General features: G+C 41.1%; 1 protein-coding gene across 3 annotated transcripts; it reads left to right on the top strand.

Annotated features, from left to right (window-relative positions):
• Positions 1-1,932: 1,932 nt before the first annotated feature.
• Positions 1,933-16,273, top strand: KLHL6 (kelch like family member 6). Of its 3 annotated transcripts, none has more exons than XM_077930103.1 (7): positions 1,933-2,352; positions 6,402-6,567; positions 9,593-10,042; positions 11,999-12,236; positions 13,011-13,213; positions 13,690-13,903; positions 14,460-15,707. In XM_077930103.1, exons 1-7 carry the CDS (start codon positions 2,090-2,092, stop codon positions 14,504-14,506), a joined length of 1,581 nt encoding a protein of 526 aa, XP_077786229.1. In that variant the 5' UTR covers positions 1,933-2,089; the 3' UTR covers positions 14,507-15,707. The 3 variants fall into 3 exon arrangements, with proteins under 3 accessions (XP_077786229.1, XP_077786230.1, XP_028586478.2); XM_077930104.1 differs by having other exon boundaries at positions 1,934-2,352; positions 15,468-15,707; XM_028730645.2 differs by having other exon boundaries at positions 1,937-2,352; positions 15,570-16,273.
• Positions 16,274-16,358: the final 85 nt, after the last annotated feature.

The raw sequence follows: 16,358 nt of genomic DNA, 5'->3' as shown, positions 1-16,358 counted from the left end.
GAAAAACTTGCCCAATTGTTTCATATAGGCAATACCAAATTGTGGCAGTTGTTACTAGTCAAGGTGGTAGTTTATATCACAAATTAACCTTTTTGTGGGTGGGTGGGGGTCCATTTGAATTATGGAGAATTTTATAGCCAGTGCTACTAATAAGAGTGGTAAGTGGGCTCCTCCAGATGACTTGTTTAGAGAGCATTTATTCTTACAGTGGTACCTCGGGTTAAGTACTTAATTCGTTCCGGAGGTCCATTCTTAACCTGAAACTGTTCTTAACCTGAAGCACCACTTTAGCTAATGGGGCCTCCCGCTGCTGCCTCGCCGCCAGAGCACGATTTCTGTTCTCATCCTGAAGCAAAGTTCTTAACCCGAGGTACTATTTCTGGGTTAGTGGAGTCTGTAACCTGAAGCGTATGTAACCTAAAGCGTATGTAACCTGAGGTACCACTGTATTTGCTTGCATAAAAGCTTATGCGGAAGTTAGACTATGCTCAATCTTTATTAATGCTTTGTTCTGATTTGTTGGTGGGGAGGTTATACAACAATGAACATTCATCCTGATTTGCTAGTCCTGTGACAAAATGCCATCTAAAGTTACTCCTAAAACAGCAAGTGAAAGACAAGGGACAAAGCGTTGGTGGGATTTAGGGTAAATATAATTTTAAAAATGGAAACAAAAGAAGCATATGGATTAAGCCTCTTGAAATATAATCAAGGGCAGCTTTATCCCTATGACAAGAGACTACTGCATGGTGACTGTACAGTATTCATGGTGGCTGGAAGTTAACAGTGTTTATCATGTTGATCCTTCCAGTCATGTGGAAAGTTTCTACACCTGTGCCAACTATTCCTGGATGTCAGGCCGAAGCATGGAAACTTTCTATGCAATTCTGAGAATCTATGTGATAAACTGCAGTAGACTGTAAGGCCAGAGTGAAGAGAGTTAAGTGTTATCTCACAGAAGCCTCCATTCCCAAGACATCATAAAGGTGACTCAGCCGTTGGAGTCACTCCAGCACAGAGCTTAGCAGATCTGTTTTTTCCTGCTGCTGCTAATCAATATAATGCATATAATGCTTGCCATTATGCTGTCTGTGATATGGCTGGCATCTGATCCATGTCATGCTTCTAAAGATCTAGCCCAGATTGATGGGGAATAATAATAATAATAATAATAATAATAATAATAATAATAATAATAATAATAATGTGGTCAGGTGAAATTGTATGCTTGTTGCTCACATTTTGCATTGAGAACACTGTCGTGTCATATTTGGGAAACTCTGCATCCCTAGAAATTGCATTTTAATTAACTAATTATACCATGTATCTCAGCATTAACTTATGAGAGGGAGGTTGTTATTTGGGAGCTTTTAAAATTTATTTTTTAAGTGCCATCCAAAATGGCAAACTTAGCCAAACTTAGCTTTGGTTCATTCAGACCATCCCTGTACTGAATTCCTCATTGAGCTGTGTATAGTGTGTAAAATATATATATAAAGTGCAGGTACAGAGATAGTCAGTGCAGGCAGCTAGAAAATGATATTGTTGATACTCCCAAACTGGTGAGTAATGCCTCTCAAAGCCAATACAATTGCCAGTTGTTACCACGCAATACATAAATACATGCATGCATGCATGCAAAGCTTATTTTTACTCTAGGCATTCTTTCAAAATGCTGGTTGTTAAAATTATAACCCCATAGGTCTCCCATCATGCTCATCAAGTATATCTGGATGGAACATATACATATATGTTATGCAGCAGAATGCTGATTTCAGAACAGTTTTAGAGGTCTTTGGCATTTGTTATAATCCCATATTCAAAGGCACTTTAAAGTCTTCTTTAGGTATAGTAAAACTGCTTGGAAATGTGTGGAATTAAAAAATAACAACACAACCCCACTGACTTTGTTTGTGTTAACAGGATGAGAAAGTGCAAGGCTTCCTGTTATGCATGTGTGACAGCTGTAGATAAGTGGGGAGGCCCAAACAGGAAATCCGTCTTGCTTCTGCAGCATGACTTGTCTGAAGCTCAGGAACCATCTTAGATTGAAGTATCAATGGCATGATGTGCTGCTGCTGATCGAAACATGGGAGACATAGTGAAGAAGAACTTGGAGGAGGAATCTCCGTTGCCTTTGGAAAATGAGTGCTCCAGGAACATGGGAGAGCTTGTGGAGGTCTCCATCAGCGAAAGGGTTAAGTTTGATGACACAGGCCTATCCATGGTGCTGCAGAACGGCTTGGAGAACCTCCGACTGGAAAACTCACTCACAGACGTTACCCTGTGTGTGGGCAACATGAAATTCTCATGCCACCGAGTGGTTCTAGCAGCGGCAAGCAATTATTTTAGGTAAGGGAGATCTTTAAAATTAAGTATTTCCCCCCCTCTCCTCTCATTTAGATGTTCAATTGCAACCAGAAATAGTTAAGCAGGTAAGATGGGAAATTGACATTTCCCGAGCACTTGATTTGAAACCTACCCCAACAGTCTATGAGCTTCCAAAATGTCTATATTTGGTGGCATGTCAGAAGAAGGGTGATAATTACAGCATCCAGAATATTAATTGAGAATGCTAGGTATGTGGGATAGAAAAATTTTGAATATAGGAACAGACATGCAATCGATTACAGTTCCCCGTTTCCCCCCTCCATAAAATCCCAACTATGTCCAGATACTTGTATTGGTAATAATAAAATAAAGTATTAATTCAACAGCTGCCCATTTAAAAAGTGTTGTTCCACAGGCTCCTGGGTGTTTTAGGTAGTAGGTCACGACTAGACCTAATGGTCAGGGGTCCCTTTACCTTTACCTTCTTATGTTATCATTAATGCAGTTGAATGTGTGGAAGCTGACTGACCCTTTCCCCAAAAAACCTGTTTCCATGAGGAGGGCGACATATGGCAAAAGCAGTCAATGAGGGGAAAGGAGTGTGCTTCCTATTTTTCCTGGAGTTCTAAAATTAAGAAAGTAATTTGAGAAATGGGGAAAACACATGGAAGGAAGACACTGAAATCCAGCAGGGTCACCTTCTGCAGCGTATGCTAGAAAATGGTGTTCCTTCTGGAAACTGTGAGAAAATATGCCAAATGAACAGTGAGAAACAAAATACTCCACTATCATGTTACTAATTACACTGGAAAATAAAAGATTTTTTTTTTATCAATCCCTGTCAGTGAGAATTATTGTGACATGGGGATAGATTTTATTATATTTTTTTTAATGGTAAAAGAAACATTATTAACTTTTGGTGCCAAAAGTTACTCAGTCAGGTCAAGGTGTGACATTTATACTAGCTGGTAGAACAAAAGGGGGGTGGGGGTGGAAATGTTTGGCGTATTTAATTCCAAATGTAATTGGGGCCATTTTAGGCACTTATTGCCGGCCTCTGTATTTCTACTCATCATAATGCATTTTTTAAAGTAGCTAACGTAGGACTTTATCCACTTTTATCCACTTTATCAATTCACAGAAAACTATCCCTTGCACAGTCACAGAAAACTAACAAAATTATTTTGACACAAGATCTTGCCTTTCTTTTGGCATAAGAGAATGCTTCTGGTATCTTGGATATGAGGTGTCTTACAACCATAATTCAAATCTACTAGTCTCATTTTAATGTCTCATTTTTGGTTACTGTTTGTGGGGAAGGGGTGAAGCAATACTCAGAAATATTAAATGACTAAGCTTGCAATCCTGTGCATGCTTGGGAGGAGTATCATTTAATTCAGCAAGAGTTCCAAGTGAATGTGGATAGGCTCAGTCTGTAAATTAATCTTACAATGGTGTAGCTATCTATACTGGTCTACTGACAGGTGAGTATTTGCCATTCAGCTACTCATAGTTAACGATTCCATAAGAATACATATTTACATCAGATATTTCGAAAACCACATAACGTTCTCCACCAGATAATTCCATGGACCATCCCATGTGATTGGCACAACTTTTTATCTTTGGGGAGAGAGGACTTCTGATGATTTATTAAGCCAAAAATAGGTACATGCTGTTTTGATGGAACGTGACTTTAATATTTCTCCGCCATGCTTAGAGCAACCCCTCTCCTTGAGAACTAGGCACAATAGCTTTGGTTCAGCTTTATGCAGAAAAGGGGCTGCCTGTGTGAAGTTTATCTGGGCTCCTTTCTGACTGCTTAGCCTTGAAAAAGCCCAAATGTTTCTATCTTCAAAGAAGGGAAGCAAGATTAATAATACCCTGCTTTAAACCAACAAGTTACACTGAAAAAAACAATTCCAATCGGACAATTGACCAAGATGTCCTTGAAACACACAATTATTCGATACAGCAGTATTTGAGTGTTAACTGTGAGAAAACAAATGTCAAGAGAGTGACAATAACTCTAGGATTCTGAAATGCTAAAACACAGATATGTATACCTAGTGTAGCAGAGTAATTAAGAACATACATTAGAAACTGGGAGGTTTCCAGTTGAAATCTCAGCTCAGCCTTGAACTTCACTGGGTAGCCCCAGACAAGCCACTGTTCCTCACCCTTAGCTCTTATCTGTATTAGGAGTAGGAGTAGTAGTAGTAGTAATAATAATAATAATAATAATAATAATAATAATAATAATAAATATCATACAACATTATTGTAAGGCTATATCAGGGCAAGATCATGGTGGCTCAATTATTTCTTGATAAGTCTGATCATTTAGATCCTTTTCAAATTGGCTTCCATCTCAGATTTGGGACAGACATTCCCTTGTTCACTGTGAGATAGACAAGGGGGTGTACAGTAGTCCCATTGATTTGTCCTCTCAGTGGTTTTCAATACCATTTACTCTGGTACCCTTCTGAACTATCTGGCTATATTGTGGTTCAAATTCTCATCTTTCTGAAAGACTTCCTAGGAGGACATTCTGAGAAACTGCTGCTCCACCCTGAACAATGGCTTATGGCGGGCTTCCTCAAACTCGGCCCTCCATATGTTTTGAGACTACAGTTCCCACATCCCTGACCGCTGGTCCTGCTAGCTAGGGATCACGGGAGCTGTAGACCAAAAACATCTGGAGGGCCGAGTTTGAGGAAGCCTGGCTTATTGGGTACTGAATGGGTCCATCTGGTCCCTTGTGCTGTTTAACATCCCCATGAAACCACTGGATGACGCCCTCCATACATTTCAGTTGAGGTGTCATCAATATGCTGAAGATACCCAGCTGCTCTGCCTTTCATTTCCATCTTTTGATCCTAGGGAGGCTGTGGAGCGGTATTGGTGCTTGTACTTATTTATTTTAAAACATTTATTAGCCACTCATCTCTCAGAGATGGTTCAGCAACATCTGGAAGGCCACAGGCTACCTGTCCCTCTTATAACATGCTCTATATGGGGCTGTCTCTGAAACTTCATCAGAAACAAAATACAGCTGCCAAGGTGTTAATGGAGGCTCAAAGGAAAGATAATCTATTCCAGCATCATGCCATATTTATTGATTACAAATTTGTTCCTGGTGTCAATTCAAAGTATTGATGTTTACAACCCCAATGGCTTAGAAGGAGAACTGTGCCATCCCATGTGAATTTTCCTCTGGTCAATATGTGAGACTCTGATTTATGTCTTCTTGCCATCTGAAGTATGACAGATGAGCACTGAGAAGAGGTTCTTCTTTGTCCTGGCACCAGCATGAGATCCACACAGTTCCACCTCTGCTTGGCTTTTGGAATAAAAACACATTCATTCCATACTCATTAGCTGATTAGACACTGCATTTTATTTATTTATTTTAATTTTTCAATTCTGAATTATAATAAGGCACTATAGTCCAATACAGTATGTATACAAACAATATCAAAGACAAATTAATAGCATGTGTTAAAAACAAGAATCTTTTAATAATAACATTCAGACTTACCATATAAGATGCATTTTAATGTGTACTGAGCTTGCCATATGTTTTATAGATCTGTTTGGTGGTTTTAAAGGATTGCTCTTATGGTTTTGTAGTTAAATTTTTTATTATTGCTCTGGTCTGATATATATTGTTAGCAACTTTCAATATTTTAAAATAGAAAAATAGCATAAACATACTTTAAAATAAATTACATATGAATTGATTGGGGAAGTACAGTGGTACCTCGGGTTAAGTACTTAATTCGTTCCGGAGGTCCGTTCTTAACCTGAAACTGTTCTTAACCTGAAGCACCACTTTAGCTAATGGGGCTTCCTGCTGCTGCCGCGCCGCCGGAGCACGATTTCTGATCTCATCCTGAAGCAAAGTTCTTAACCTGAGGTAATATTTCTGGGTTAGCGGAGTCTGTAATCTGAACCGTATGCAACCTAAAGCGTATGTAACCCAAGGTACCACTGTATTAGTATGCTTGTTTCCAGAGTGTATTTCAGAATTACTGGTCTTCCAAGAAATTATGTATTTTCCCCTTCAGGGCAATGTTTTGCAACGACTTGAAAGAAAAGTATGAAGAAAAAATAGTAATTAAGGGAGTTGATGCTGAAACAATGCAGATTCTTTTGGATTACACTTACACAAGCAAAGTGCTGATCACTAAGGAAAATGTCCAGAAAGTCCTGGAAGCCGCTAGTCTTTTTCAGGTTAGTGAAGTAAAATATTTACAGCACATAGGAACCATACCAAATTCATGTGAGTACTAGTTTTAGCTCATTGTTTAGTGTGAAAATGGCTAATTGACAGCTGTTGGATTAGTCTTCGGGCAACCTGAATTTTACTATGAAACAATATTTTGCTTTGGGATTTCATTGGCTGCTCTATTTCATGACTAGATCTAATGTTCAGCCTAAGTTCACAAGCAAGGCATGCTGTGTGAATCAAAACGTGCTTACTCAGAAGTCCAAGATCATTTCCCAATTTAGTGTGCAAAGCACTGCAGCCTTAAACTGGTTTTTACTGTTTAAGGGCTGGCTCTCCCTGCCTGCCTTACCCAACTCCTCCTCCTCCTCCTCCTCCTCCTCCTCCTTTGGCGATCACTCGTAGCCGAGTAAGATTGTCCTCCATAAACATGGTTTTAACAGTGAGTCTGTAAGTGACCGTGGAGGCCAATTCTGGATCCACACGTCCTTCCACAATGGGGACATTGGTCTCCAGGCAGGAGTTGATCATGGTGAGTGTTTGCCAAGTGTGCCTTTCCCTTAGTATGTTTCTCCCTTTCGTCCTGAGTTTGAGAATCTTCAGAGCCCATGACACCTTTGGTAAAAGCTGTTCTCCAGTTGGATTATCATCTTCCAAAGCAACCACTCTATTCCGAACTTAATAATGGAAAGCGTACCCAGCTCCACCACCTACCCCCAAAGTTGTCAGGAAGGCTGTCTGCTTGCCTATGACAGGACGGACTGGAGTGCTGTCCTTGTGTCCATCCCTGGTTCTGCTACTTTGATAATGCTGCTCCTACCCTTAACTGACCATGATGGCTGTGTTCTGCGTCCACAGTGAGAGGCAGTGGAAACCATAATGGACCAATTTGCTCATCCCTACACCTACCCCACTTTAATGGGACTGGCATAATGAGGAGTACCTAAAATATCTCAAAGTAGCGAGCAAACTTTTTAATTTTTCACCTTGATCACAACAATAATAAAAAGTGCTGAAACACATGAATTATTTTTAAATGGGACCAGCATTCCTTCCAGTTTTTGTCCCATTAACTTGTAGTTCCAGCCCTGCCTGGCTCCACTCCATGTGTGGCAGATAAAGCTGGCTGTAAATATGATACGGAGGGGAAGTTTATCAAATGGAAGAAGTACATCTAATTGTGATTTGAGAGCTTCGTTTCTTTAAATGTTTGCCCACATGTATCTTTAAAAAACAGGAACCAGTGGTTTATAGGCCAGGTCTGCTATGATAAGTAGCCTAAATGTGTCAACAGGACATGGCTCTCAGCACAAAACTCTGCTGTAAACACTTCTTTAAAACACACCACCACCATTAAAAATGGTGTTTCAGATTTTTCACTTCCCTCTTTTCCTTTTAACTACTTTTTTTTAAAAAAAGTAATGCACTACTTTGTACTCCATCAACTCTAAGGTTAGGTGCAGATTAAAAAAAAAGTTATGGAGAAAAGTGCTGAACTATTGATATCTGGAAGCACCCTGAGTGCTCAGCCTTTCCTTGAGATTTTAGCTGGGATTTTGGTATGTATAATGTTACATGCCACTCCCAATCTCTGAGCGGTGCAAGATTCGAGGGAGTTCCAGATGTACTATCCAGGGCCCATGTTTCCTTTGTTATCCAGGGTTAACCAAAGGCAACATTCTTTCCTGAGTAACAATGAAAACAAATTCACAGTAAACTGAAGTCTGAGATGGGTGCAATTAGAACTAGTAATCTCTCAAACTAATTCCCACCCAGTCAATCTGATCTGCCCTGCACTCTCTTTCCACATTTGATCCAGACCATGTGCATGGTATGTTGATGTGTAAACCTCTTACATCACCATTGTCATTTTATGTGTATGCTGCCTTTCCATAGATAAAACCATGCTCAAGGCAGCTTACAACATAAAAATATTTACTTAAATTACAAACATAAAGGTAAAGGTAAAGGGACCCCTGACCGTTAGGTCCAGTCGCGGACGACTCTGGGGTTGCGGCGCTCATCTCGCTTTATTGGCTGAGGGAGCCGGCGTTTGTCTGCAAATAGCTTCCAGGTCATGTGGCCAGCATGACTAAGCAACTTCTGGCGAACCAGAGCAGCACACGGAAACACCGTTTACCTTCCTGCCAGAGTGGTACCTATTTATCTACTTGCACTTTGACGTGCTTTCGAACTGCTAGGTTGGCAGGAGCAGGGAGCGAGTAACGGGAGCTCGCCCCGTTGCAGGGGTTCGAACTGCTGACTTTCCAATCGGCAAGCCCTAGGCTCAGTGGTTTAGACCACAGCCAACAATTTATAAGCACATCAAAAAGTACACAACCAAACTGAACAATCTGCATATAAATCATAAGATCTAAAAATAAAGATACAAAAAATAATATCAATAACAGTAACAAATCTCCCTAAACAATATAGCCAGGTAGAAAAAGGCCAGCAATGCAGGGAGCAAGTCTTCCAGGACTCACAATCAAGATGGTGTCTGGACACTTCAGGAGCCTCACCTTTTGTACAGGCTCTTACACTCTCCAAATGTTTGTGCAAATAAGCCCTGTGAAATCAGTTTTGCCTACCTGACACTGTTTATCTTCCCGCTCATCACGGAATTCATTTCTCCCCTGGAATCCACTTACCACAATCCCAGCATTTTGAAGGTTTATTATACAGATGAGCAGCATCAAGCTCAGTGAAGCATAAGAAGCCCCTTGCTGGGTCAGACCAAAGGCCCATCTAGTCCAGCATCCTGTTCCCACAGTGACCAATCAGATGCCTATGGGGAGACTGCAAGCTGAGTGCAACAGCACTCTCCCCGCTTTTGGTTCCCAGAAACTGGCATTCAGAGGCAAATTGCCTTCACCAGCAATGCATACTAAACATGGCATTTGCACATTTTACATCAGGGACATTGCTTCCTCACATTCTTAAGATTTGTTAAGAGCAGTAAAATAAACGAACAAGCACAGGAGGGCATGTCTGCATAGTAACTTAATGTGCTTCCTTTTCTGCTTGTAGTTTTTGCGAATGGTAGAAGCTTGCTCCAATTTTCTCAATGAAGCTCTTCATCCAGAAAACTGTGTTGGGATTCTGAGACTGGCTGATGCTCATTCACTTGATAAACTGAAGCAGCAGGTCAAAGGGTATATTATCCAGAATTTTTCCCAAGTACTGAATTACGACGAGTTCTTAGAACTGCCTGTGGATGTCCTATATAGTATGCTCAAGAGTGATGAACTCTGTGTCACTGACGAAGCTCAAGTGTTCGAAATGGTTATAAACTGGGTGCATTACAAAATAGCAGAAAGACTTCCTCTCCTGCCTTACATCCTTGAGGGTGTCAGACTACCCCTTCTGGACCCTTGGTATTTTGTAGAGACTGTAGAAGCTGAGCCACTGATCCGACAGTGCCCTGATGTCTTTCCTCTGCTCCAAGAAGCCAGAATGTACCATCTATCAGGGAACGAGGTGAGTTAAATGTTGATTGTATTAAGAAAGAGTTCAGACTAGTGATTCAATGAGCTGCTTGAAGTGTCTATAGGTACTCTGCAATGAGCTTTCTGTGGTGTTCCTGCTTGTGGCAGTGCCATCCTGCCTTTTGGGAATGCTAACTTCCTAACATCCATCTCTATGGTAACATTTTCAAGAAGGTAGCCATGTTAATCTCGTCCAGAAAAGACAACATATAGTTTTGTGGCACCATAAAGACTAACAGATATACAGTAGAGTGGTTCAATTACTTAAATCTTTTTCCCCCGTAACCATGAACATACATACACTGTTCTTTCTGCCTCTGGTGAAGTCCATGAAAGCTTTTGCCCTAATAAATGAGACTTTGAGGAGGTGATACAAGATTCCCCCACCTGTGACTATTTTTTGGGTATGAGTATCAATGTATGGGAGTTGGACAGCTGCCATACTTTCCCTTTGAACACCTTATCAGTATATATTTGGAAAGAGGAAGAAGCCTAAAGTTTGTAATGCAGATTCACAAGCTATTGTCATGGAAAGTTAAGTTCAGGATGCTTTATGGTGTGAGTTGGACTGTATATATTGAATATTCTTTCAAGCAAGAAAGAAGTTTGCATAAAAAGAAAGAGAAATTCACACCCCTTTGTACTTATATAGTACTATATAAGTAAATAAGTAAATAAATAATTACTAGTTTTATATTATACTGATACTGATAATTTTATTAATCTAGTATTAGTAACAACTTATACTAGGAGTGGTGAACCTGTGGCCTTTCAGATGTTGTTCTGACTACAATCTCCATCATCCTTGACCATTGGCCACGTCGTTCAGTGCTGATGGGAGCTGAAGTCCAACAACTTCTGGAGGGCCACAGGTTTCTGACCTCAGTCACCAGTTCAGGTCTTCTACGGCCTCATAAGCAAAGAAGAAATTGAATTGGGTGGCATCAGCATATCAATGGTATTTCACAGCACATATTTGAATAACTTCCCTCCAGTGGTATCACATAGAAGTTATAAAGCAGGGAGGACAGGATGAGGAGACCTGTGGAGCCACCCTGGGCTCCTTTGGGAGGAAGGTTGAGATACAAATTGAATAGGTAGAGCAAGGCGAGATGCAGAGCAATCGTTTCCCAGCATAACTTTCAGGAAAAGATCTTCCATGTAAGACTAGAGCCATCAAAATGGTGGTTAACCAACTTCCATCTGTCAGTACAAATGCCATCGAGAGGTCCAGGAGAATTAACAGGGTTGTACTTCCCCTGTTATTCCCTCAGCACAAGGTGAGGCAATCAAGGCCATTTCAGTGGCAATTCAGACCTGATGCCAGATTGAAATGGGTCTAAATCAGGAGCAGCCCTCTAGACTTTGATGGACTTCAGCTGCAGCCTACATGGCCAATTGTCAGGGTTGGTGAGTGCTGGAGAGTCACATTTTCTCCATTTCTGGTATAAATAGTCAGTTATCCAAGAATATTGAAGCTGTATGGCCACAATTTGCTCAATAGTTAGGGGAAAAGGTGGAGGGTTTTTTTTTATTATGTTAGACTATTTCATGAATTTCATAGAGCTAGGCATGTGTGTCTTATGAATAATATTTTTAAATAGGTAACAACCATGCATTAAATGCATGCAAACAACTCTTAAAATCATGCCTTCTAGATCTTTTGGAATAATCTGTGAAACGTTTACTACAATATATTGTATACACCAGTACACTGATCGGGATGAGTTTGGTAACTTGCAGTTATATGAGTTTTATTGTATGCTGTTTTTCTAATTAAAAAAAATTTAAAAAATGAGCACAGCTTGCATTCGGAAGGTGGGTAGACACTCTTGAAGGTGTCTGGAGCTTGGTATGATCCTAGGGGAATTATTTACTGGGAGTGAAGGGGGGCTTTTGTTAAAATGTTAAAAGATAAAGATCTCTCCAGCTCTTTGCTTTCATTTAGATCATTTCTGAAAGAACAAAGCCGAGAATGCACGAATTCCAGTCAGAGGTCTTCATGATCATAGGTGGCTGCACAAAGGATGAAAAGTTTGTAGCTGAAGTCACCTGCCTTGATCCTTTGAGGCGCAGTCGTTTGGAAGTGGCAAAACTGCCCAACACGGAACAAGAACCCGAATGTGAGAATAAAAAATGGGTGGAGTTTGCTTGTGCCACATTAAAAAATGAAGTCTACATATCAGGTAAGGAAGATCATAATGCGCATGGAAATAAATGAGGGAGGAAAAATAGTTACAGCACGAGACTCTTAATCTCAGGGTCCTGGGTTTTAGCTCCACATGGGACAAAAGATTCCTGCATTGCAGGAGGTTGGACTAGATCAGGGGTCTGCAACCTTTAAGACAAAAATAGCCACTTGGACCCGTTTCCGAAGAAAAAACAACAACTGGGAGCCGCAAAACCATTGCGACATTTAAAACAAATATATCTCCGGAGCCGCGATCTGACAGCGGGCGGGAAGTTGACGTCGGGATGGTGCGTGACTAACGCACGCACCGCCCCCATGCGACGTCACAGCCAGTACAGCGCCCGCCACAGTGAGGAGTGTCGGGGCGCACAATGTGCCTCCTCCCCTCGCTAGTATCCGCCCCGGAGCCGCGGCAAAGATGTAAAAGAGCCACATGCGGCTCCGGAGCCGCGGGTTGCAGACCCCTGGACTAGATGATCCTGGTGATCCCTTCCAACTTTACAATTCTATGATTCTATGACTATTAAACATTAGCTTTAAGTAACAATGTTCATAGTTCTTTCAGGAGTCGGACTGTTGCCAAACTATAAGTTTGCGGTCAAATTGCTGTTATCCTACAATGCTTTTGTTGTGGAAGTTTTACCCTCAGTTTTTTAAAAAAGAATTGAGCTGGCTCTTGGAGAATATTGGTATATGTATTTAGAAATCAAAAATCTAGGAAGAAATTCTGGAAGTTTGGTTCTAATTGGGTATCTTACATTCATCACAGGAGGGAAAGAAACGCAACATGAAGTTTGGAAATATAATTCATCCATCAACAAATGGATCCAAATTGAGTATTTGAACGTTGGAAGATGGAGACACAAAATGGCCGTATTGGGTGGCAAGGTGTATGTCATTGGTGGTTACGACGGCATACAAAGAATCAACAGTGTGGAGACATATGATTCTTTTCACAACTGTTGGTCAGAGGTAAAGTACAGATGTGCTTTTGGTATTAATGAAACAGGAAACAGACTAAAATAACGACTTTCTACTCTCAGATGTTGGTTAATAGACAAATGGTGTTTTCACACCAAAAATGTGTGGGGTTTTTTGTTTTTGTTTTTTGCATTTCCTGTATGTATAATGCAAATGTAAGATTATCCAGAAGATAAATTTAGAATGGCATTTTCTTTTTACCCAATCAACCATCATACATGGATGCACATTATGCAAAAGAAAGGTGGCAATTCTAGACATTTACCTGGAAGTAAGTTCCTTTGAATGTCAGGGGCATCTTAATTGCGTCAGTTGTACACTCTTCGTCACTTGCCCCCAACTCATTTCTCTCCTCTTTACTTTTTTTTAATATACATTAATATACATGGCGTATTAATATACATGAGCATGAAGTCCTGATGAATCTTCAGCATGTTCCTCAATTCTGTTGTTTTGCATTATTATAGGCAGCTCCTCTCATGGTCAACGTCAGTTCATTTGGGGCCGCCAGTTACAAGAAGAAGCTCTATGTGATTGGAGGAGGACCCAATGGGAAGCTGGCCACGGACAAAACACAATGTTATGACCCAGCAACAAACAACTGGAGCTTAAAATCACCCATGCCTGTTGAGGCAAAATGTGTCAATGCCACCAGTTTCCACGACCACATCTATGTTGTGGGTAGGTACAGCTGGGACACTTTTTCTAGAATTCCAGTTGAAGGACAAGAAGGCAATGCAGTCAAACTCTGGTCCCTCTGCATTGTGAATCACCACTTGGAGGAATGGGGATAGTTTTGAATTCCATGTTGAGATGTTTTTTAATGGGTTGTGCATGCACACAGAGAAGTGTAAATTGCAGGATGGGTTTTAATGGTTTTGGCTGACTGGTTGGCATCCATCTGTCTCGGGAGACAATGGAAGAATGCACCTTTGGTGGCGAAGTCAAACAGTTGGAGAGTTACAGGACTGGTAGGAGAGGGTATATTAATTGTGATTTATCCCTCTGGTCGCCCACATGTGTGGGTTGAAAGCATAGGAATTAGGCTATAAAATCTTGTTTGACCAAGTCCAAAAGTAAACTGGCTTCCCCTTTCTACCCACTTGACAAAGAATCAGGCAACAAATGGGGAAGTCAGTTTAAAAATAAGATTTACTTTCTTTATAAGCGTGCATTGTTTCACTATGCAGGCAAAATACTTCTATTCATAGGATTCCATTTCATGTCTCCTTTGCAGAGTCTCCCCAGTGTGAGGAGACAGCTTCCAGTTCAACAGAAAGCTGAAATGCAATGCAAGATCTCCAGTGCCCTTTTGAAGTTTCATACTGATATGCTGTGCCATGGGGGGGGGGGGCAGTGTGTGTGGTCACAGTTCCCATTGATGAGAACAACCAGCCTGGTGGCTTTCAGATGACTTGGGCTACAATTCCCACCAGCCTCAGTGTGCATGGGCTTCTGGAAAATGTAGTCCAAACTAACTGGAAGACACCCGGTTGATGAAGGCTAGTTGATGAAGTAAAATCTTTGGCTGGCTGTCTTTTCGAAATACAGTGGTACCTTGGGTTACAGACGCTTCAGGTTATAGACACTTCAGGTTACAGACTCTGCTAACCCAGAAATAATAATAATAATAAAAAAATTTTATTTATACCCCGCCCTCCCCAGCCAAGACCGGGCTCAGGGCAGCTAACAACCAATAATAAAAACAAGTTGATTAAAATACAATTAAAAAATAAAATAAAATAGAACATTAAAACATTAGGATGCAGCCTCTACACAGGACGAGAAAGGAAAAAGAAATAGAGGGTGGGAATGAAACTGATTCTAAGCCAAAGGCCAGATGGAACAACTCTGTCTTACAGGCCCTGCGGAAAGAAATCAGATCCTGCAGGGCCCTGGTCTCATAAGACAGAGCATTCCACCAGGCTGGAGCCAGAGTTGAGAAGGCCCTGGCTCTGGTTGAGGCTAATCTAACTTCCTTAGGGCCCAGGACCTCTAGGGTTTTGCTATTTATGGACCTTAAGGTCCTCCGTGGGGCATACCAGGAGAGGCCAATAGTACCTTGGGTTAAGAACTTTGCTTCAGGATGAGAACAGAAATCACCCAGCGGCAGCAGGAGGCCCCATTAGCTAAAGTGGTACCTCAGGTTAAGAACAGTTTCAGGTTAAGAACGGACCTCCGGAACAAATTAAGTTCTTAACCCGAGGTACCACTCTAAGTGTCTTGTCCTCTCTTTGTCTTGTAGGTTGAGGAAATCTGACACTTAACATTTTGGCCTGAAGCCTAGAATGTATTTCAAAAGAAACACATTTTCCAGAAGGAATCCTTTGCTCTCTTCCCGCTTCAGGTGGAGCTATGAGGGCAGTCTATTCTTACAGCCCACTCACAGACACCTGGTGCCTGGCCACCCAGTTAAGCCACGAACGAGCAAGTTGTGGGATCGCTCCTTGCAACAACAAGCTGTTCATCACCGGAGGACGAGACGAGAAGAACGACGTCATTGCCACAGTGCTGTGTTGGGATGCTGAGACCCAGAAACTGACGGAAGAATGTGTCCTCCCCCGCGGAGTCTCCCATCACGGAAGTGTCACTCTCCGGAAGTCCTATACATACATCCGCAAGGTAGTGCCTGGAGCAGTCTCAGTCTGACATTGCAGGGATACTCGGGAGAAGGAAAGAAGAAGTTGTCATGAAATACCTCATTCCCCCAGGTTTTTATATAGGATGATCAGGATGAAACCACTAGGCTGCCACAGTCTTTTCAAGAAACATGTATTTTTGCTCAGTTTCCTGCCGTATAGCATGTGCCTTAAATTAACATCATATCCAGAAGGACTGGGCTATTTGTGGACTTGTAAGCCAATGAGACATTCAACGATATGAGATTCCCATATAATTAGCAATGCTGAGCTCTGTGAGTTGCAATTATTATTATTAATATTTTTGTAGGTGCCACTTTGGATATTACTATTTTATTTTATTTTTTTTAAATCTGATTACTTGCATTGAAAGATGGGATAGAAATGTTTTAAATAAATAAAGCAAATACTCTGATCTGAAGTCATTTTTGCTACGTTGCAGGCAGCCTGAATATTTGCAATCATTGTTGGCATAAGCCATAAGCAATGTACAGCTT

Source organism: Podarcis muralis, chromosome 6 (genome assembly GCF_964188315.1).
Source record: "Podarcis muralis chromosome 6, rPodMur119.hap1.1, whole genome shotgun sequence".
Taxonomy (NCBI): Eukaryota; Metazoa; Chordata; class Lepidosauria; order Squamata; family Lacertidae; genus Podarcis; species Podarcis muralis.
This window is presented reverse-complemented; position numbering and strand designations above follow the sequence as displayed.

Coding starts and splice junctions, on each gene's coding strand:
- KLHL6 (XM_028730645.2), top strand. CDS start 2,090: ATGGGAGACATAGTGAAGAAGAACTTGGAGGAGGAATCTCCGTTGCCT. Junction 2,353..6,401: donor GCGGCAAGCAATTATTTTAG/GTAAGGGAGATC, acceptor TTTCCCCTTCAG/GGCAATGTTTTGCAACGACT. Junction 6,568..9,592: donor AAGCCGCTAGTCTTTTTCAG/GTTAGTGAAGTA, acceptor TTCTGCTTGTAG/TTTTTGCGAATGGTAGAAGC.